The sequence below is a fragment of the Balaenoptera acutorostrata genome, chromosome 4, assembly GCF_949987535.1.
Source record: "Balaenoptera acutorostrata chromosome 4, mBalAcu1.1, whole genome shotgun sequence".
NCBI lineage: Eukaryota > Metazoa > Chordata > Mammalia > Artiodactyla > Balaenopteridae > Balaenoptera > Balaenoptera acutorostrata.
Window position 1 is genome coordinate 123,787,457 of NC_080067.1, and position 24,339 is coordinate 123,811,795.

The window sequence follows — 24,339 nt, forward strand, 5'->3', positions numbered from 1 at the left end:
TAACTTAATCTCCAGTCCTTATGTCTCCCTGGAGGATGGGAGGTAGGGCTCAAAGTTCCAAGCTTCTCATCATGGCTTAGTCTTTCTGATGACCAGTGGCCCATCCTGAAGCTATTTAGGAACCCACCAAGAGTCACCTCCTTAGAGCAAAATATGTTCCTATCAAGCTAGGAAATGCCAAGTGATATAGGAGCTCTATGTCAGGAACTGGGTCAGAGACCAAATATTAGAACAGAAGATGCTCCTAGTGTCTTATCTTGCTCTTTGAATGGATTGTTTATCCATGCATGATTTAATAACACAGCACATTGGTAATTTGGCAAAGGTTTCCTTCCAAATGTTGGAAGAAAGTCTACGTTATAAAACAAATAGAAATTGTTAATATCACTTGATTTCACCAGAAAAGCGTTTAAGTATTGGGAAGATGTCAAGCTCATAGTGGTAGAAACAAGTTTTCTGAAGTTTCAGTTTTTGCTTGAAAATTCCATGCTAATCATTGGCAACAAATACTCTTCATTTGTTCTTCAAGTGACCTCAAGGCTCACTTTATTTTTCAGAAAATGTCTGCCAAATACTGATGTCTGAATAATCATAGTTTGTAGTTTGTCAGTTGTTCTTTCAATAAAAATAGTGCTCCATGAAAAAAAATCAGTTCAGCTTGCAACTCAAGCAGTGTACTAGTGTTTTCTTTACCAACAGCATACTTTGGATATAGAGCAGAAGTACTATGCATACTTTCCATTTTGTCACATAGAATTAAAAGAACATGTAAAACAATGTTTGAGATTTAATAAAATTAGTTTCCTCATTTTATCAAGGATTTAAGAGAGACTGGCTTTTTTTTGAATAATGGGTGTGCATAGTTGTAATGTAATTAACTTGATGCTACTGCCTTGATTTGTGCTAAGATGCTGTGGTTTTACGCACTGTTGTTTTGCATAATCACTGCAAATGTGACCCCAGTAGGAAAGGCAAATAACATCTTAGTATTATTATGAGAGTATTTTTTACTTAAGGAAACCCTTCCTTCATAGGGTCATTGGGATCCCAAGGATCCATGGATTACACTTGGGTACTGCTAGTATGGAGGAAAGACCACTGGACTTAATAATTTGAAGACTTAAATTTGAAGCCTGTGTACCATTCTTTATTATACTATTAGACTTCATTTCTTGCAACTTCAGTTATCTCATTTATGAAATAGGGTTAAAAGCATCTTGCCTAGTTTTTTGCTTTTGTGTTGCTTGAGTTACGATTGCTAAATTATGAAAAGTTCTAAGTATAACTTGTTGCCATTTCTATGTGAGTTCTGCTCTAGCCAGTTTGGTTTACTTGTCAGTCATGAAACAGTAAACACTCTAGATAGTTCCAAAGAAGAAATTTAATACTGGGAACTAGGTTCTTAAAAAAATCAGTGGAAGCAATGGAGGAAGGATCTCTAGCTCAGCTTTCTGAAATGACTCCTAGATTCTTGCAGGACTGGCCAGCCAGGGAAGCCATTCTGTCTGCCACAGTCAGGAAGATAGTGAATCAGGAGACTGCCTTTGGGACTACAGGGTTCAAGAATGTACATAGCTCTATAGCTGCTGCCCAGGGAACAAGCAGCCAGGATTAGGTAACTGCCACTGAGCTGTGCCTGGGCATTGGAGTGCAGAGTCTGGTTACCACTTCTATTCTATCTTTTGACATACCTGAAGCTGTAAATTGGATACTGGATTGCTACTGTGGAACAGCCCACATCAGTTCAGTCATGCTGGAGAAAAACAGCCAAAAAGCAGCAGGATAGTGGCTTCCCCCCTCAAGTCTGCCTTCCAAATCTCATGCTAATGCATCCGATTGGTGGAACCTAAATTTTATCCAGAACCATAACTGCAGGTGAATCAGGAAAATAGGTTTGTTTGTTTTAATCTTTTCAGCTTCTGTAGTTGTAGAAGGCACACAAGGAGGATGAGAGATTGGAGTCTGAGGGCTAATTGATCGTGTCCCCAAAGCCTGTTTTTCTGCTTCTTTGTGATTTTCAAGTTATTTTCTTTACTTCCATTATTCTCTCTTTACTCATCCAAGTTCTAGTCATTATTTAATGACCATGGTAGTTCTCGTTTTTATGAGGCCACTTCATGCCTCTCCAGTCCTAGCTTCTTTATCAATATTTCAGCTGGACTGAATGACTACACCCAGGTGATATCCATCTACAGCTGTGGTTTGGTGGACTTGGAATTTGTAAACCAGAATTAGGAAACCTTTGGCCTGCTGACGTACGTATGCATGCGCCATCATTTCACTTGCTCTATAACTCTGTTGCACATTCTACTTGACTGAATTTTTTGGACCCTACTTACTACATTTTTGTGAGGTTTTGTTATACTCTCTAAGAACATTAAAAAAATCTTCCGTGGCCAACTGTTATTTTTAATGTTTTTAATATTCTCATAAGCTACTGTTTGGAGAAAAAAGTGTATATAACAATAGAAGTAGACTTTTGAAACTATCAGTATACTTTATTTTTTATTAAGTGCAAAATTTTTTTTTCTAGTAGTTATATATAACTACTAGATGTAGCCAGATGGTAAAATGCAGACACTTTATCTCCCATCCCCAACCCTTTTGTTTGTTTCCCTCTTATAATATTCTAAGATTACAAAGAAAAAAATTAATTTTAACATGTTTCGAATACAAATAAACAAAATGATTATAAAACTTGTCCAGAATACCAACCAGCATAATCCCAACTATGCAAAGATAAGGTAGTAACAGCTATACTTCTTTCTCTTTCTCATCCCATTATTTTGTAATATCCTACTTAACAACATGTTGTGGTCTATCATTGTTTAAATGATAATAGGAGTATTACTGACATCTTTTGAGATAAGGAAATAAATCTATGTATATTGGGAAATTGGATTAAAAATCAGTTTTTTTGAATGTGGTAATAGTTGTAGACTTTATTCTTTGGAAGAAGAACACTTACAGCATCTAACTACTTTATTTTATTCTAACAAAAGAAAACCTGTCATTTACTTGCATATTTTTCTTTTTTCTGAAATGAAAACTTTTTTTTAAATTAAAAGGAATGCATAGAACAGAAAATAGAAAGTGAAAGATCCTTATACTTCCTTCTCCCCATAACCCTCCTCATCAGAATTAACCACTGTTAACAGCTTCGTACATTTGTCCAGACTTTAAAAGTGTATATAAATATAAATATATATGGTCAATTAGTTTCTGAAACATAGTTTTTGAGAGCTCATTTAATTATTATACTTTGATAAATGTCTAGGTAGTATAGCCGACTGTAATGTGTGTGTATTTGGGTTAACTTCAGAAAGCATATATGTAAATGTTTAATTATGTTGGCTTCAATTTTTGTTGTTAACCTGTTTTTAGCAATCTTTCTGCTTATTAGCTTTTAATCAGAGACTTCATAGTAAATATTGAGATTCCTCTGTAATGAAAAATATTTATACTCTTAATTGCTTTAGGTATATTTTATAGAGAAGAACATTAAATTTCAAAGTATAACCAATTTAAAAAGTGTTTGCATTCTCTTCAGAGAGGCTCTTATACAGAATTAAGTTGGTGCTGACTTTGATTGGAAAGGGTATATTGGGTATAAAATCTCCATTATAAGAATTACCTTTCATTTTGTTTGACTTTTAATTTTGAGAAAGATAGTTTTGCTTTTCAGATGTGATTGATCTCACTGGAGATGATAAAGATGATCTTCAGAGAGCAATTGCCTTGAGTTTGGCGGAATCAAACAGGGCATTCAGGGAGACTGGAATAACTGATGAGGAGCAAGCCATTAGCAGGTAAAAATATAATTTGTATAAAGTAGATATAAATACTATTTATAATAGAAATAATAATTGACTTTAATTTGAAGAGGCACACATATATACTTTGCAATTCTAAATAAACTATTAATAAACTTAGTATTGTTTTTATATTTTATGTAACCCAGATTTTCTTATTCTAGATCCAATTGCATTTGAAACTTAGATTGTTTTTAGGATTTTGGAGTGACGTTGTGGGGCATTAAATTTAGGTATATATTTTAATATTTCTTTGATTTTTTTTCTTCCCCTAATTCCTTTTAGATACATTGTCCAATTCAATTTATAGTCATTTATGGCCAGGGTCAAGAAACGTTTTTTCTGTAACATGCCAGTGGTAAATATTTTAGGCTTTGTCAGCCATCTGGTTTCTGTTACATTTGCTCAACTCAAGTGTTGTAGTGTAAAAGCAGCCATCGATAATGCATAATTTAATGAGTGTGGCTGTGTTCCAGTAAATCTCGATTTACAAAAACAGACAGCCAGCTGGATTTGGCCCATGGGCCATAGTTTGCCAACTTCTGATCTATGATATGATAGTATATTTATAGGTTTTTTTTTTTTTTAAAAAGAAATAAGCAAGATTCCAAGATGTGTGATGGAATGCATCTTTTGATTTAATTACCAAAACTTTTTAGTTTGAAAAAATTTGATCCACCAAAGGATTAAATAAGTTTGATTTAAAAAAAAAACTTTAAATTATAACTAAACATAATCTTCTAAACAACTCTTTGGAGCCAATGGTAACTTTATCTTACTGAAGAAGAAATTTATCTTTTAAGAGGTTAAATGATTTTCCAAAGGTACACAGCTAAGATGGGTCTTATGACTCCAGTGTTCTTTTCCCCTGTTAACAGAGTTGTTTGGTAGCAGAATGTACCAGCTTTCTTAGATAATTTCCCTTGGCACAATATTAATAGTACATTTCTTTCTGAGTAATCTGAGATTACCGTAGGAGATGCCTCAAAATGCTATGTTTAGCAAAGGCACATAATTTTTTGTAGTAATACTTTTTAATGTCTTTGTTACTTTGGAAACTGCCTTGTATAATAAGATATTAAGATGGCAAGACTTAATTAAAATTCATTATCCTCTTTCGTTGTGGCTAATATCATTTAATGCCAGTAATTTTAAATGAAAACCAAAAGTACATGTGCTATTTTTAGACATTTTATTTAGGCTTATTTTTTGAAGGATTTGAAGAAACTATAAAGTTAGATTTTGTCTTATAAAAATGAATTGGAATGAAATATTTGTCTTGAATAATAAAATTTGATAATACTTAAGCTTTATGAGAAATATTTTAAACATGAAATACATCAGTTGCAATTCATATTTAAGGGGAATGATAATCTAGTATGTGAAAAAGAGATTATAAAATAGAATATATACTATGATACAAATATTTTTAAATGTATATATATATTTATATATATGTTAATTTATATTAGTACATAAATAGAAAAAAGTCTGGAGGATTATATACCAAGTAGTGTCAGTAGTTTTGTATCCTGTGCTTTCTAATTAAAATAACATAATAATTAGATAATCAGTAAAAATAAATAAATAAAAGTTAAGGAATTTAGATTATTCCTAATCTCTATTACATACAATATATGTTATATATTCTTTAAGATACTAATTTTTGTCCAAGTGGAAAAAAAACCTCATTAAGATAATGCCCTTTTTTCCCCTTGATCTTTTAATTTTAATAAACTCTTAAAATAGTAAATATTTTGCAGATATATTGTAGATAGCATTGCAGAGTATTGGTATAGTGTAATATGACAAAATTTTATGTAAAATTAAACTCAGAAGTAAAAAAAATATTAATTTACTGTTGGAGAATGTAAATTTTTTCCTTGATATGCGTAGATTTTATAATATATAGTTAAAAAAAGTTAACTGCAACATTCAGTAAATAAGCACATTTATAAATCATATTGTATTAGAAATAAGGGAACATGAGAATTCTAGTTAAGCATTTGACAAATATAACATTGCATGAGTTTTATTAAGGCTTAGACTCTAAATTCAAAAGGGAAAATGGTGAATTTTTTAAGGAAAACATTTATATATTATGCTTAAAAGTAAATTTATTTGTTCATTACCTAGTAAGTTCAGATGACAAAATCTTGCCAAATAAAATCCTAGAATCATTTAACTATGGTTGTATTTAAGTAACATACTTTAATATGAATTCACACATTTGGAATACTGAGTTATTGTGTATAACTAGATGAGATAAAACCTTTTTACATCTTACAATCCTGTGTTCCGGCACCCATAAATTTCATGGTAAAATTTCTTAAGTTGAACATTTTAGAAGTGTACTTCTTAATATAATTACTTCTTAATGTCAGGATTGGATGCATTTATTATAATTATCTTAGTTATCACTGCACAGACAGGGAACAAATAGAGTGTGGATAGTAGAAATTTGTTAATAAACTGCATTGTGGCTAGTTTGTGTCTAGCATATTTGTTGTGAAAATGGCTTGCCTCATGAAATGACTTTGAATAAGTTGGGTAGAAGGTAGGGCTAGGTTCTAGTTAAAATTGTTACAAAGAGCACACCTTCAACAGTTTCAGGAAACATGGTAGACTAAAACAGATTTTCTAGTGGAAACAACCAGAATGTGTTGTTTCTGTTGGATGTAAAATATTTTAAGATCTCTTGAAAATATTATAGAATTGTTAAGATAGTAAGGGCTATAATCAGACTAAATCAAAGTGAAAGCTGGAACCCAAAGAAGTAAGTTCGGAATGCTGAAAGTCACTTTTTGACATGATGACATTTGCTTGTGTGTATAAATTTGAATTTCAGTTTTGATATCCTTGTTGAATGTGGGAAGAAGAAGTTAAAGGCCATTGTCTATATTAGGTGGGAAGCTTTAACAGGAAATCATTCCCCTCATAAAGTTATGTCAGTGGATGACATATTTGCAATAAGGGTAAATCAGAACTATCCCTCCTCTGAAACCCCTATAATACTACAAAGACAGTTGCCTTAGCTATGAGGAGTGTTGTTGGAGGGGATGAGATTTGCCCCTGAGAAGTTGTACCATGTTTGTACAGCTGAAATTTGTGTCACTTTAATGATTCAATAAATCTCTACTTGAAAAAGGACTGTGAAAATATCTTCTAGAAATGAAAATAAGAATTACTAAAGTAAAAAAAAAGAAAAAGAAAAAACAGAACACAGGTTTAATAGCAGATTAGAAATAGCTAAAGAATGTATTAGTAGACTGTAAGCTATATGAGAAGAAATTATCCAGTGTGTAACAGATAGCTAAAAAGATAAATAATATGGAGAAAGATTGAATGACATGGAGAATAAAATGAGTAGGTCTAACATACATTAATCGGTGTTACGGAAGAAAAGGAGGGAGTGAGTCAGAGGCAAAATTTAAAGCGATAATCACAGAATTTTTTAGAAGTGAAGAGATAACTTGTAATTTCATGAGCCAACAAATCCCAATCAGAAAAATGAAAAGAAACCCATACATAAATTCATTATAGTGACACTCCAGAATACTTAAGACTGGGAAAATCTTAAAATTACTCAGAGGAAAAAGGTAGAATTATCCTAAAAATAGTGACAGTGAAAGTGACAAATGACACAAATTTACATAGCAGTTAGACACATGAAAATAATAAGTTGGACAAGTTAAAAGTGGACAAGTTGCCATGTTGGGTATGATGATAGATTATAGCAGTGGTGGTAATCTTTGTGGTGCAAGTTTGATGAGTCACCTCATTGGAGAACAGCCACCACTATATATCCAACACAATGGCTAAAATTAAAAAGACTGACAATATCAAATGTTGGCAAGCATGTAGAGCAATTGGAAGTGTCATATATTGTTCGTAAGAATGTATAATGATATAGCCACTTTGGAAAACTGGGAATTTCTAGTGTATTTCAACATATATTATGCTAGAACTTAGCATAGTCCACATTTCCACTTCTAGGTATAGACCCTTGAGAAAGAAGCACATAGTGCCTTTACTGATAATAACTAAAAACTGTAAACAACCAAATATCCATAAGAGCAGAATAGTTAACAGTGGTTGTATATTCACACAGTGGAATACTAAACAATGTAATGGAAAACATTTTCCTGGTACTTTAAAAAATGTGGAGGAATCCACAAAGCAACATGTTGAGTGAAAGAAACTTGACACAAAAGAGTAACTGCTGTCTGATTCCATTTATGTGATGTTTAAGGACAAGCAGAACTAGTTTATTGTGGTAGAAGTCAGAATGGTGATTATCTGAGAACTAGAGAGACACTATTGGTTGGGAAAGGGCATGAGAGAATTTTGGGGAATAATAGAAATTTTCTATATCTTGGTCTGGGTGGTGGTTACACGGGGGTGGTATTCATTGGTAAAAATTTCACTGAACTATATACATTTAAGGTTTGTGTATCTTATTATATGTAAATGACCTCAATAAAATACTCTTACCAAGAAAAGATGTATTTAGCCCTGTTGGCTGATAATCAGTACACAACAGGTTATGTTTTTATGTATAAGAAGGAATGATAAGGAGAAAATTTTAAAAGCTACCATTTATAACACATAAAACTATTAAAGACCAGGAATAAATCTAATAAGAAGTGTGCAAAAACTTCTAAGAAGAAAATTATTAAATAACACTGAGACATATTAATGAATATGGAAATAATTGGAAATGTATTGTGTTTCACAAATTGGAAGACTGAGTATTGTAAAACCAGTCAGTTCTCCTTAAATTAACTTATGGGTTTAGTGCGATCACAATCAAAATACCAATAGATTTTTTTTTAAAGGAAATGTAGAAGATGAATACTCCCTTCCTCCCTTCCTCCCTCCCTCCCTCCGTCCCTTCCTTCCTCCTTCTCTTCCTTCCTTCCACCTTCTTTTTTCTTTTCTTTTTGGTTGATCTGTATAGCTTAAATGATATGCATGTTTTCCAGTGAGTATGTTGCTTGCTTGAAATAGACTTAGATGATCCAAAGTGGAATGTTTTCTATAACGCAATTTAAATAACAATACAAAAGAAAACAAGCAAAAAAAAAAAGCCCTCAAAATCAGTACGATAAAATTCTACTAGGAACATGAACACTTACCATAAGTAAGTGCTTTAAAGATTCACTCAATACAGTGTGTGGAAGGAAAAGAGACAGCAAAACATTTTGTCATCTTTTTATATTGTTGAATGCCATGGTCATGACTGGTGTTGAGAAGATAAGGTGATTGTAGTTGGGGTTGGTATTTGTGGCTTTTGGGCTTGCCTTTTTCAGTATGCTACATTTTGTTCTAAGCTATTTCTGAGCTCTGAGATTTGCAGTGTTATTTTTTTATTCTCTCTCTCTACTTGCGGCCTTAATATCTGAAATGTAGCTATTGGCATACTTTACACTTTAAAGCGTGGGTAGAATCATTGGCTTCACTTTGTTTGGTGAGGCCAGGGAAGGAACCCTTATGAGGACTTGGCTTTATATAAAGCTTATATTAATATGCCAGGACTGGACTATAGAAAAGGACAAGGGCTTGGGAATGGAGAGCTCATATTTGGGCTAGAGGTTGGGCTTTTGCCACAAAAAAAAAAAAAATATGACAAAGAGATAGCAACATCTAATATTTTAATCTTCCATCTACTTCAAACACTTGTTTAGCCCCCCCCCCTTTTTTTTTTTTTTAATCATGTATGCTCTAGGGATGAAACAAATCCATGTTTCTATCCTCTGGATGCTGATGGGAGAGACTGGTTGATTAATAATTTTGTGCAGTGTAATAAATGTGTTTATAAAGTCTTTTAGGAGCCAGGAGGAAGTGGTAGGAGGAAACCTACTGGAGCATGTTGTAAGTCCTTGGTGATTAAAAAACTAAATGTGTTATAAGCTGTAAATCAATATCACAAAGTCATGGCATTCTTTCATCCACTATTTTTAGTACCATAATTCTACCATATTACCATATGTTTAAGGAATATTATAATAAATCTACTTCTTTAAAACTCATGCTTTTATTATAATGAATGATGATCTCTACCATATGACTGAATTGAGTTATAAGAATATTTAATTATATACATTTAAGTATGTATACCCACCCACCAAAAATAAATGTGGTTTAGAAATGTATACTTTAAAAAATTTTTATATCTTAGGTCACTTTGAGAAACAGTGAACATGTATGTCTTAAGCTCTACTCAGTTATTACAGTTTGTATGTAATTTTACCTCTGTAAAAAGTTTTATGGGAATGCTGGAGAGGTGGTATCTTCAGTTTATATCCTTGACTTTCTTTCCCTCCTCTTGTAACAAAAAGTGCAGGCAAGCTGCTTGGTCCTAGAAAGTACATTTGATGCCATACATTCTCCCAAAAGTAGGCAAGGGAACTAAAAAGCTTATATTATCACATTAATGTTTTCATACAACATGAAAATCAAGATATGTATTTTCTTGATGGGAGGGGGCTGAAGAGGAGGGTACCTGAACTGACTGTATCGAAACATTCAAAAAATACTTTCTGGTTTTTAGTTTTTAGTAATCTTAAGTAGATCTGGAATAAGAAGAATGTCATTATCTCAGGGGAGTCTGGATTGTAGATTTGGGATGGGTTGTTGACACTTGTGGGGAACAGGAGACCTAATTTTACTCAATATGGTCTTGAGGCTGAGTCTCATTTTGTTATTAACTTCATGTGACTTATTTTTATTTTTTCAATTTTTAATTTTTATTTATTTTTTTTAACCTCTTTATGGAGTACATGTGACTTATTTTTAGACTTTAATTTTTGTAGACTGGGTACATTTTGTAGCAATCAGGTCTTCTCAGGTTTTCCATGACTTGTCTGTGTGACCTGTTTCCTGGTCACTATGATACAAATGATCTGGTGTGTTGGCATTGAAAAGGGTTATTTCTAATTAATATTTTATTATAATTAGAAGTTTAAAAATATGTAATGGTAGAGGACCATCCACCTAGAAGATTTAGGAATGAGTGTAGTTCTCCTTCACTTTTGATCAGTTTATGCTTTTGGAATATACTGTAGAGTCCTCTTTTTTAATGGTTATTGTACATGCCCACTGGTGCTAATCACCTGCTGGATGCCTCTTCTGTCTCTTATATATGACCACTGGTGCTAATTCTTCTTTCCTGTTTGTGGTATTGTTGCTACTTCACCCAGAACCCATTGCTTGTTTTAGTTCATTCATTTCTAATTACCAATATAGAAATAAGGTTCCTTTATTTATACTTCTGGATATACATATGTTACAAAAGGAGCAAACTTTTCAAATGAAAACACTCCCATTTATAAAAGTCAATAAATAATTAAATATACCTTGTTATATAAAATAGACTTCGGTGTTTTATTTACCTTTTGTATACTATGTGTTAACTTTTCTCTTTTGAAGTAGTCGCCTTGTACAAATTTAATTTTTCCAGTTGATTATTCTTATTCTTATATTATGTTGAATTGTACAACTTGAACAGTAGGAATTCTCTCAAGTTGGCTCTTTGACTTACCTCCCCTTTATGTTCTTTAAAACTTATTTCTGATAAGAGTGGGATGTTCTAGATAAATGCTGATTTTCTTATGCCCCAATTCATCTAACTAAATACCTTCCAAGGAGTTCTAGTACCTTTTAGTGGTCAATAGTTTAAGAGAAAAAGCTTGTATGGGCCGAGGTTGCATGGAGAGTTGATATTTGGGCAGAGTACTGCTGCTAATGTTGGACCACTCTTAAAAGGGTATACTGTTTATTTTTAAATATGTGAGTTTACTTTGATCTTTACATTGTAATGTATCATGTTGTTTTCTTTTTTTTAAAATTAATTAATTAATTAATTTATGGCTGCGTCGGGTCTTCGTTGCTACGCACAGGCTTTCTCTAGTTGTGGCGAGCGGGGACTACTCTTCGTTGTGGTGTGCGGGCTTCTCATTGCAGTTGGTTTCTCTTGTTGTGGAGCATGGGCTCTAGGCGCGTGGACTTCAGTAGTTGTGGCACACGGGCTCAGTAGTTGTGGCTCGCGGGCTCTAGAGCACAGGCTCAGTAGTTGTGGTGCACGGGCTTAGTTGCTCCGTGGCATATGGGATCTTTCCAGACCAGAGCTTGAACCCGTGTCCCCTGCATTGGCAGGCGGATTCTTAACCACTGTGCCGCCAGGGAAGTCCCGATCGTGTTGTTTTCTGCTTTCTTTTTTTCAGTATGTGGTTTTACTGATTCCCAAAGAAGACTCTAGCCTACATTCATATAAGTTATTTTAAGTAATACTGGTTTGGAATCTAATACACTGTATCTAATGTCATTTTGTAAGGTTAGAGACAAAAGAATAATTTACTTTTTCTGCATAATTAAGGAAGATAGCTATATTATTTTGACATTAATCTGATAGAGCAAAATCTTTAGGAGAAAGATAGTGTAGCATGAATGAGATTTTCTCAAGAAGCCAAAAAAGTTGAAAAAACTTATTCTTGCTGAGGTTTTATAATGAATACAAAATGAGTTAAGATATTTAGCTATTATTTATGCTTATTTAGAATAGTAAGTAACACATGTCTTGAGCAGGCAAAAATGCATGGTTAGTTTATATGTGGGGATTAGGGTTTTCCAGCATGTTGTTGCATGCTTAAGAGCAAGAAGAACACCATTAAGCAAAGTTGCATTACTCTTAGCCATGTTTAGATATTTTAGATATATTTTTAGATATTCTGTAGGTGCATTTATTTTGAAGAGGTTAATCTTTTATTATTCTGATATGTAGATATTTATTTCAGTAGATTTTTCCCTAGGCAAACTTTTGGGTAAAAAAGTGAACACATAAATATTCTCTCCCTTTATTTAGCTCTTGTAGAATCATGGATCTCTAGAACTGAAAGGAACCCTAGAATTTACCTTACCCTTTTTATAATAGAAAAGGAAATTAATGGTCAGAGGAATAGAAGTACAGTTTTTTTCAATTTTTAGTTTTCCTGATTCAAAGTAATTCTTATAAAAATTAGTCATTATGTTATATTGTAAATATGTACTTCAGTACAGTGACTTTTCAGAAAACTTATCTAGGTGCTGTATCCGTGGTACTAAGCCTCTAATTTGTTGAAACATAATTTAATATATTTCCTATTACATAATGCTGTCTTTTTGTGTTTGAAATTTCGTTTTTCTGAGAAAAATAGGCTGCATGCCTCTTGATGTGTTGGCATTGCCACGGCTATGTTCTTAAAGAAAACTAGCCTCTGCTTGAGTAAATTTAGTTTTAAATATTACTTCCCCATATGGATTGTCTAGAGCTTAATCTATTAAAATCCTTAGTTTATAGTATGCTATTTTCTAGGGTACAGCACTAAATTAATACTGTACTTTTTTCCCCCATCATCTTCTTCCCATTGTTTAAGAGTTCTTGAAGCCAGCATAGCAGAAAATAAAGCGTGTTTGAAGAGGACACCTACTGAAGTTTGGAGAGATTCTCGAAACCCTTATGATAGAAAAAGGCAGGACAAAGCTCCTGTTGGACTAAAGAATGTTGGCAATACTTGCTGGTTTAGTGCTGTTATTCAGGTAAGAGTCTTTATGCAGATCTTATTTGGTGGGCCTGACAGCAATGGAAAGTGGGTTGGGGTTGTGTTTCTTTTAAGCTGTATACTTTATATATAACTGCAGACCAGGTTTTAGTATGCCTTTCTGTCTACTAACCTAGTTTGGGGATTGCAGTATTCCCCACCCCACTTTGTTCCTCATTCCCAGTATGGAGTTTTAATGATAGAACACTACCTAATGCCTTATTCAGAATTAATTTTTCCTCCTTCCCATTTGTTGGGAATTGTCAGAGTGGAAAGAAAATATTTTTGTATATAAATCCCTGCAAATTTAGGGAAGGATGTAACCAAGATATGAAACCAAAACTGTGTTTTTTTGTGATTCAGATCAGAATTATTTATATATAATGAAAAATATCATTCAAGAATTATAGTCATTTAAATACTATTTTTATGTAAGAGAGCACTTTATTTGAGGAGGGAACAGATTGACAAATAATTCTCAATACGTATATGAGAATGACGTAAAGAATAAATGTTGATAAATCAAGAATAACATATTTTCTTTCTAACTTGGAAAGGCCTTAATGAAATGTTTCTTGAGCTCCTTATTCTAAAATAAAAAATGTTTGTATGCATAGGTATCCATCATCTTCTCAATTTGGAGTAGTTTTCTTTTTTTTTTAAAAACTTTTATGTGATATGACTTTTGTCATAAATCTTTACCATTCTCAGACATTGATAATGTTATCTGTCAAATTGCAAAACGTTAAATTAAAGTCTCCTTAAATAAAACAATCTGTGAATAATAACATGCTCTTAATTTTAATTGCCATTTAGGAAAATTAGTATTTGTGCTTATTTTCCTAACACAGCTGAATTGTACCTTATTTATTATTTCTGATGAGTACTTTTAAAATCATTAGATGTTTTCTAATTTACATTCTTTTACATTCAAAATATCTCCTCATTTTGTACTTTTCCAAAACTGTATATGGCGTAAACTTTCATATGATATTAAAGCAACTCACAGGTTATTAAGTTCATTCCTACAAGGTTGTTAATTGTGTTCTCTAGGCGATTAACCTGTAGTTTTAACTTTTTTTCTACTTCCGTGTTATTTCCAACTCTTTTCTGCCTTTCTGGCAAATAATATTATATAATTTGATTTCCTTTGGTTTTCTGGATTTATGCCTCACTTTTTAATAAACTGTGGTATACACTAATTAATAATATGCTATGTTATTTGTTTTCCAGCCTATTAAAATGTTAAGGAATACCTGGATTAGCATAAATTTGTGATGATACTTTTGTTCTTAGCCTTGAATATGCATTAATTGTTCACTTACATGCCAACAATATCTCAAACTTTATTTACTATCTTAATCTCTTAGATCTTCTTACTAGGCTACCTTGCTTTACTTGCACTGTTAGTAAAGGCTTTTGCATTTCATTGTTCCATCTAAATTTCATAATTTAGTCATCATTTTAAAATATGAAGCAGTTTTAAGGCTCTGATCTGAGTGTGTATGAGTATGCTTTGCAGCCTGTATTTGGACAAGTAGATGCTACCTTTACACTATTACAGCCAGTAAATGAGGCTCATTGGTTAGCTGTTTCTCTTAGAAAACTATAAGAAGTAAGAAAGTGCTTCTAAAAAATCAATAGTTTAGTTAGAATAAACACCTAGGAGAAGTAACCGCTAACCTTGAAAAATTTGGATTATAATAAAGTAATAAGATACTGACTTGGGGAAGTGGAAAAACATTAAGCTTCAGAGTTCAGAAAATTGTGGTTGGGAAGAAAACTTTATCTGGAGATAACTTCGTTTTGTTTTTGAATGTAATTTTAAAGTCTCTTAACCCATTTTAAGTACCTTTTACTTTTCATTTCTAGTAATTGAAATATTATATTTTTTCATTTCTTGACATTTGCTTAATTCCACAGACATCTGAAATATAACAGTTTATCATCATAAATGGAACTTTTCACTTACGAAAGAAAATTTGGGTAGGAAATCTATATTAGTGTTGGAAGTTTTTTAATTGTATTTTCCAAAGCAAGGTGGAACTTGTTCAGACTGTGACATAAATGTACTGTGAAGTTTCAATTACAAACTTTTCTCAGGGATGGAATTTATTATACTTAGTTGGCAAGACTAGTATGAAACAACTGGGAATTCTTTTCTTTGTAAGTATTTCTACCAATTATAGTAGTTTACTGGGATTATAAATCTCTAACTTCAGAGTAGGTAACGAGGATAGACTACAGAAGGCACAGCTTTGTTATATTTGTTCCTTTAGGTACTGAGACCTAAGTATTTTGGAATAAAAGGGGAACAGAATATCAGAAAGAGACTGTAAGCAAAGAGAAGGTTGTACAGAGAATGGCTTACATGATCTTTTGGATGCTAATAATATTAGCCTGACTGTCTTTAGATTGGGTATCAACCAGTTATCTAGTCAGGACTATTTTCATCCTGTTCAAAAGGAACTTTTATGTAGAAAGTACGAATTGGGGCTGCTTTTTCCACTAGGGTGTCAGTGAATTAGGTAGTTACTTATAGGAATATGTTCTCCTCTTTCTCTGGTTTGGGGTGTTAAGTTCAAGTAATCTGTGGATTCTCATGATAAACCTTAGCACCATTCCCATTTGGATTCCTCTGAGATGCTCAGAAGTAAGGTGCTCATACTTCTCAGTTTGCCTGGTACAGTCCCAGTTTACTCACATGGTAGCTCTATCAGCACCTATTAATTAGTCTTGAAGCCCTTTTTCATACTCAGAAGGGTTATGGGTTGGATGATAAGGTATATGGTCACCTTATGCATAAATTATGAAACTCTAAGTTGACTAAAATACAGGCATCCTGAGGGCAGAGAGCACATCATCTAGGTTACTGTTCTGTACCAGTGTATAGTAGAGTGTCTGACACGTTGGAGGAACCCTTTAAGTAATTACTGAGTTAGTAAATGAATGAACCATAAAGGAGCATATATTACTTATGGTGGAATTGAAGACTTAAGGTGCTTCTACCACTCCAATGTATTAAAGTATGGTATTGAAAAGGTGCTGCAAGTTTTCAAAACATTTCAGGATATCATTTAACGTGTTTTTCATAGCACTTGCTTTTGTCTCTAATTTTCGTCAAAGAACATGAGTACATAGTTCAAAGAGAAAACCAAAAATTCCATAGCAGTAAAAGCCTTGTGAAAAACAGCAGTCCTCTGCTCCAAACCACCCTGCCTGAGAAACATAGTCCTGCTTCTTAAAGGCATCTACAACCAATTCTAGCTGTTTCTCTTGCTATCTTCGTTTTTCTAAATGACATGGCTTTCTGCAAAGATAGATGAGGATTTAGCTCTTTCATTTCACCTACCTAGAATTGCCTTTCCTTTCATCTCCCAACATAGTTATATTACCAGTTAAAAATAGTCAGTAGTCAGTGTTTACATTTTCTTTGGCTTTGTAGACATTGTGGTGGTTTACTAAGACTACCCCTCTGTAATTCTTTGTTTTCCTGGAGTTGTCAGTTGCCACCTTTTCTTCTCTCTGTTTTCTGTATACTTATTTATCCTTAAAAATTTCCAGCTGCTTCAACCTCTCTTTTGAGGTATTATCAATAGTGTGTTACACATACTCAAACATCTCAAACATGTTAACTCTTTTTTTTTCTTTTTTTTTTTTTTTTGGTGAGGGGAGTCCTTTACAACATGAGATTTCTGTGCCTCAAATCCAGACTGGATTCTCATTTTTTTGTGGTTTAAGCATGGTTGCTAACTTTCCAAAAGCAGGTCTAGAGAAAGGGAATTGGGGCAGGGACAATTGGGGGTCAGTTGGCAGGCTTTCACTTAACCCTGTTTGTAGCCCTGAATCTCATCCTACCCTGAAATACACTATGACTGATTTTTATGAACCTGAGTCAGTTAAGTTATATTCAAAGTTTAAATTTTCCTGTATTCCACAGAGGAGAGAGTACTTGTCTGATGCTTCTCAGTCTGGGAAGGACATAGGGCTTTAATTGCTCTGTATACAGACTTTCAGTTTTTAATCATGCCAGTCTCTTTCTATCTCACCTTGAAACTTATCTGATACCATTTCATTTTTTTAAAAATCCACCAAGGAGAATTTATGTTGCTTTTCCTTAGTATCTTTCATTATAGACAGTTTATGTCTCCCTTTGCTCTCTTGTCATCACTCTTTTTGTTTTCCACAAATTATGTATTTAAACTCTCATCTTCCATTAGCTGTCTGATATTAGCAAGAGTTTAACCAAACTCTACTTTAACAAATTTCAAAATTGACACATTAGCTTTGGACTGAATGAAAGGATACTTGTTTTCGATGTGTATGACTCACAAACACAATTTAGGCAGTAGTGACAATTACTCTTTCCCACCCCTTTTGAAGGAATGTGTTGACTAATAGTACTATGCCTGATTTAGGGTATAGATTGGTACTTAAAATAAATTTCTGTGATTTGTTGTGATAATCCATGGTCACAAATTCTACTTTGGGTAGTAGCATATTAAGTTGTTTTCGGCTGTCTACCTGCTCATATTTTGCTGGAGTCCAAAACAAAACAAAAGAAAAATGAAATCAGCTTTTTGAAGGCATCATGAACACTAAAGCAGTGAGGAATTTTGAGGCTACACTTTGAGAGAACAAGAATTTCAGAGAGTAAGCTTCACATTTTGGGCTGATTTTATCTTTGAGGCAATTTCCGGAGTGACTGCTGATTGGCTGGGGAGCTAAGGAAAGTTTCACACAGGCTTGGAGCCCTAGGAAACACCTGCGATTTTCAGTTAAAATTCTAAAGGGCTACACCCTAGAATTAACTGAGAACAGAAAATAGGCCAGGCTTTATAATTTGTGAATCCCAGCTTGAGATTTTCTCAGAATTGATTGGGTTAAGATGATCTAGGTTTGCAAGTAGTCCCAGTTTTGCTGCCTGCCAGAAGGAAATGTAAATTCTGTTAGAAGATACTATCATCTCGAACTTTGAATTTTCTCCAGTTTTTTACATACAATGTCTAGCACTCAAATCAGTCATAATTAGTTACATCAGAAAATAAGACATGTCCAAAAATTAAGAGAAAACAATGGATAATTAGAAATATACCTACAAGGAAACCTAAAAATCGAATTATTTGTTATGTAACTATTACTGTGCTCAAGGAATTAGAAGCATGATTGAGAATTTTGATAGAAAACTAAAATCTATAAAAAAAAGAACAAAATAGAAATTTTAGTACGGAAATATATGATAAATGAAGTTAAGATATCAGTGGAAGAGTTTAGCAGGATATCAGACACAACTGAAGAGAGAATTAGTCAACTGGACAGTTTGTGGAACATTTTCACACTAAAGCCATGAAATACAGATAAGAGCATATAAGAGATATTTTGGACATGGTGTAAATTGTACTAACACAATTTATTTTTGGTTCCAGAGGGAAACTAAAAGGGAAATAGGATAAAAACAATATTTGAAGAGATGACAAAGAATATTTCAAACTTGATGAAAGAGATGAAGCCACAGATTAGGGAAGCAGTAGGAACCAGGTAGTATGAATGTAAAGAATACTACATCAAGGCGCATCATAGTAAAACAGCAAAACACTCTAGACAAAGAAAATACTAAAAGTAGCCAGATGGAAAAGGTGTATAGCCTCTATGATGGAGCAAAAATAAGACTAATGGTTGACTTCTCAACAGAAATGCTATCTTTAAAGTTCTGGGAAAAGTTAACTGGCTGTCTAGAATTCTATAACTAGCAAAAATCTTTAAAAAATGAAAAGAAACCCCACAATTTTCAGTTTAGCAGAAGCTGAAATAATTTGTTACCAGGAGACCCACACCAAAGGAAATTCTAAAGGGTGTTCAGGAAGAAGAAAAAAGTTTTCCAGTGGGAGCTCAGAGCATAGAAGTGGGATTGAGGTTCTCCAGATTTGTCAATATTCTCTTTCCTATTTAAATTCCTTGTAAGAACAGTCTATACTTTGTCCCCCTTAGTTTTATCCCATTTCTTCAGGACTCATTGCTGCTCTTCTTCCATTCTGCCATTCTACTGGAAAGGTGACTTCCCAATTGACAAGTCTAAAGATTATTTTCTTGCCCTTACCTTATTAGAATGTGGCAACCTTCAACCTTTGCTAATCTTGTCCTTCATGAAATTTGCCAGTGATTCTTTGATGTACTCCAGAATCTTCTGTGGTACTTTATATCTTTGTTGAGAGGTTTCTGACAGGATTTTTTAAAGCTCTGCAGTTATTCTGATACACAACTATGTTTGAAAGCTTTCTCTACTCCTTTTTCTTCTGTGATCTCATACTCCACACTTCTTTTACTATTTTTATTTTGTCTTTCTTATAGCTCTTTTTCCTCTGGCTTTTAAATGCTGCTTCTTCCTTAAGTTTCTGATTTTGGTCTGTTATTGTACTTATTATTTCTGATTTATAACATCTGCTCTCATTGTTTTAACTTGCAATAACAAGATAGTACAAGGGCAGAGACTTGATATATTTTATTCTCTGCTGCCTGTCTTCCTTGTGTCTGGCATGTAGTGGGTGCTCCATAAGCATTTGTTAAATGAATGAATAAATGAATGAATATGTTCATATTGCTTAATTAAAAAATAACTTCAGATCACAATTATCAGTTTTATGGTTTTACCTTTCATATTTAGGTCTTTAATCCACATCTATATCTATATATCTATATATGACTATTTCTTTATGTATAGTGGACCAGTTTTCCCAACACCCAGTACTAAACAAAATCTTGTTTTCTTATGGATTTGTGGTGCTATTTTTATTTTCTAGCAAGTTGGCTAACCCATCTTTTACTAAGATTTAATACATTATCACCTCCAGTACAATGATTTTCAAACTTTATAAACTGTGTGACTCACAGAAAGGAATACGTTTTACATTGTAAAACACTTTACACATACATATGTATGTAAAAATATCACCAATGAAAATTTTACAAATGATACTCTGGTGAATTGACTGTTTATGACATGTTCTGATATTTTCCATTATATTTTATTTCAGTTTTTAAAATTAATGTTTATCATGATGACATTAATGGGTTACAAGCTATAGCTTAAAAACATAGCTGCAGGAAGCTTTTTCATGAGCATCTTTCACATGCTTTCATTATGCTCTACATGATCAATATTACTGTATTTTGGAGTAACACTGCTATTGTTATAATTAAATATCTGTCTCCTTTCTAGGTTGTGTGTCTCCTTGACGATTAGCGATAATACGTAATTTCTTTGTGTCTCTATCACCTAGCATCTGGCCCATAAATTTATTTGTACTATATTTTTGTAGAATTGATACCTCTAGAAAACTCAGGATGAACATAACATGTCTAAAAAGTTCTTGACTTTGCATTTGTGTAGATTTTATTTTGAGGAAACTGCTTAGGCACATAGTAACATAAAGAAAGGAAACTTTTAATAATACATATTATGTTTTTTTGAGTTGTCCACGAATAATTTTCTCCTTTGCAGTACCGTAATTATTGTTAATGATCAAGAATAATATGTCAAAATTTAAAAAATGTGACTTCTTCTCAGGGAGAAAATAGGCCTTCTTGTGCTAGTGGGAAATATTCTGTATATAAAATAAATCTCTCAGGCCAGTCATATGTTTATAGTTCTGTTAATAGAATTTTCCCTTCGGTTATCTTAAATTGTTGTTCTTTTTCAGTCATTATTCAATCTTTTGGAATTTAGAAGACTAGTTCTGAATTACAAGCCTCCATCAAATGTTCAAGAATTACCCCGAAACCAAAAGGTAAAATTATGAAAAATTTTTAAGCAGAGTATATATGGTCTTCATATTCTTTTATCTGTGCTTGCTTTTGGGAAATTTGCCAGAACAAATCTGAAATAGTGTCAAATTTGAACCTATTAATCTCAGCTACAACAGTAACTTCCTATTCTTGGTTACTATATTGTAAATATGAATTTTTCTTCACCTGTGTGTTAGTAATAGGCCAATTTTTTTGTTTCACTTTAGTAATTGCTTTTTTCTTCTTTTTTCTGGATGCCAAATTTTAGTAAATTTTATAGGTTACCATTTACAATTCAAGGTCTTTACTCAGTTGCCTTCTGAAAAATTGTGTGGAAATCAAAAATTTTTCAGTTATTTCTGTAGATGAGCTCTTTAAAAGGTTAGTTTTGCACTGGTTGTCTTTGCAGTGCAAATCTGTAACTTCTAATATTGTTAGGCAATATAATGTGACAGAGAGCACAGGCATCAGGACCACATTGCCTGGGTTCTGGCTGTGGACCTGCTTGATCTAGTTACTGCTCGTTTTCCTTATCTGAAAAGCATAAATAATAACAGCAATTATTTTATAGAGTTGCTGTGGGAATTAAATGAGATAATACACATAAAGGACTTAGAAGTACCTGGTACATAGTAAGTACTAGGTGTCAGCTATTGCTAGTTATTATACTGTTCATATTAGCTTTTCAAAAGATAGGACTGATTTGCATGCAGAAATTCATATTAATGAAAAAAATTAATTATGGAGATGATATCCTTGAGTGTTAGACTTCAGTGATCTTGTCATAAAGAAACTGTAGCCCTAAAGGGGACTGGTTGCAAAGACAAAGAAGTTAAAGTTTTAGGTTTCAGTAAAGTGTTGAACTTTGTGTGACCTATTGTTAGTAGTAATAATACGTTATTAAATTATGTTTTCCTTTTAGTGTCTAATTTTGAAAACTACTTTTCCTGCAAACATGTGAAACATTTATAATGCTAGCTAGTAGGAATATAATTTGATTTATAACCAGCTTTTCAGGCCGTAATCTTTGGCCATAAAGTGTCAGACTGATAAGCCATTTTCAAAAGGGAAGCAAGATCACCTGACCAACTACTCACACTTCCAGAGAAATTAAGCAAACACCTTTCAGTCATTACAGTTTTTACATGAAACTTTTTGGACTGTTGCCTCTCTCTGTCACAATTTGGTTAGTTCTTTGTTCTGATGTCTTGGTTGAAGTATATTTATAATTCACATGATTATTTAGAATTATTACTTGCAATTAGAAAGATATCTAGATAATCCCCCTAGTACTTGGAAGTTATTTACACCTCTAAATAATCCCAGGAACAAAGAACAAATCAAAGAGGAAATTTCAGGGTGTTCTGAACTGAATAAAAATTAAAACATGATGTATCAAAATTAGAGGTATTTAGCTAAAACAGTGGTTAGTGGAAAATACATGAGCTAAATGCCTTATTAGAAAATAAGAATTGTTTCAAATTAATGGCATCAGATTGCATCAAGAAATTAGGGGGGAAAAAGCTCGTTAATTTGAAAGCAGACGAAAGGAAATAATAAAGACAAAGTACATAAATCAATGAATTAGACATCAGGAAAACAGTAGAGAAAAATTAATGGAACCACAAGCTGCTTCTTAAGAAAGTTGGTAAAATTGATAACCTTCTAAGTAGACTGAGTAAGAAAAAAGAGAGAAGAAACAAATTACCAAAATAAAGAATGAAAGAGGGGGGCTTCCCTGGTGGCGCAGTGGTTGAGAGTCTGCCTGCCAATGCAGGGGACACGGGTTCGAGCCCTGGTCTGGGAGGATCCCACATGCCACGGAGCAACTGGGCCCGTGAGCCACAATTGCTGAGCCTGTGTGTCTGGAGCCTGTGCTCCGCAACAAGAGAGGCCGCGATAGTGAGAGGCCCGCGCACCGCGATGAAGAGTGGCCCCCTCTTGCCACAACTAGAGAAAGCCCTCGCACAGAAACGAAGACCCAACGCAACCATAAATAAATAAATAAATAAATAAATAAATAAATAAATAAATAAATAAATAAATAGAAAAGAATGAAAGAGGGGCACATCACTGCATATTCTGTAGACAATAAAAGAGAATAGTGGAATATTATAAACAACAGGCAAATATCTTAAAAGCTAACAGCTATTGACTGTTTTATTGACTGTTTAATTTATATTAAAGAAATTGAATTTTTAGTTAAGAACCTACCCACCAAAAAAAAAAAAATCAGTAGCAGCAAGGTTTATTGGTGAGTTATACCAAACGTTTAAGGAAGAAATAATAGCAATTCTCTACATGTTTTCCCAGAAAATTGAAGAAGAGGTAAAACTTCCAAATTTACTCTATGAGACCAGCATTACACTGAAACCAAAAGTAGAAAAATATGTTTCAAGAAAACTACAGACCAATATTCCTCATGAATAATAGAAGCAAAAATTGTCAGATTTTTGACAAGTTGAATGCTGTAGTACATATAAAGGATAATAATACCTCATTGGCAGGTGGGGTTTATCCAGGCCTGAAAGATTGGTTTAGTGTTCAAAAATCAATGTAATTCATCATATTAACATATTAGACAAGAAGAGCCATATGACTATCTCAGTAGATGAAGAAAAAGGATTTGACAAAAGCTAACATATATATATGGCAAAATCTCTCAGAAACTAGGAATAGAAAAAAACTTTTTTATCCTGCTAAAACTCATTTATGAGAAACTTACAACTAATTATAATACTTTATGGTGTAAGACTGAATCCTTTTCCTCAAAGATCAGGAACAAACAAGATGTCCCTCACCACTTTTCTATTAAACATTAGACTGGAGTTCTTAACCAGTGCTGTAAGGTAAGAAAAAGAAATAAGCATGCAGATTGGAAAGGAAGAAACAAAGCTGTTTTTTAATTTATATGACTGATTGTCTATTTAGAAGATCCTAAGTACTCTACTAAAAAAAAAAAAGATGCTAGAATCAAGAAGTGAGTTCATTCAGCAACATTACATGATACAAGGCAAACATACAAAAATCAGTTGTATTTCTTAATACTAGCAACACACAATTGGGAATTTAAATTTAAAAATACTTATGTAAGACAGCATAAAATATGGAATATTAGAGATAAAGTAGACAAAAGATATGGAAAACTACAAAACATTGCTGAGAGA

The 24,339-nt window shown here is 33.1% G+C and overlaps 1 protein-coding gene across 2 annotated transcripts in view; it reads left to right on the plus strand.

Annotated features, from left to right (window-relative positions):
- The window catches only part of USP25 (ubiquitin specific peptidase 25), a 139,122-nt gene that overhangs the window by 32,748 nt on the left and 82,035 nt on the right, over window positions 1–24,339 (plus strand). For both annotated transcript variants that reach the window (XM_057545039.1, XM_057545040.1), the window contains exons 4-6: window positions 3,686–3,809; window positions 13,226–13,388; window positions 21,088–21,174. In XM_057545039.1, the coding sequence (XP_057401022.1) occupies window positions 3,686–3,809; window positions 13,226–13,388; window positions 21,088–21,174 (374 nt within the window). The remainder of the gene's footprint in view (window positions 1–3,685; window positions 3,810–13,225; window positions 13,389–21,087; window positions 21,175–24,339) is intronic.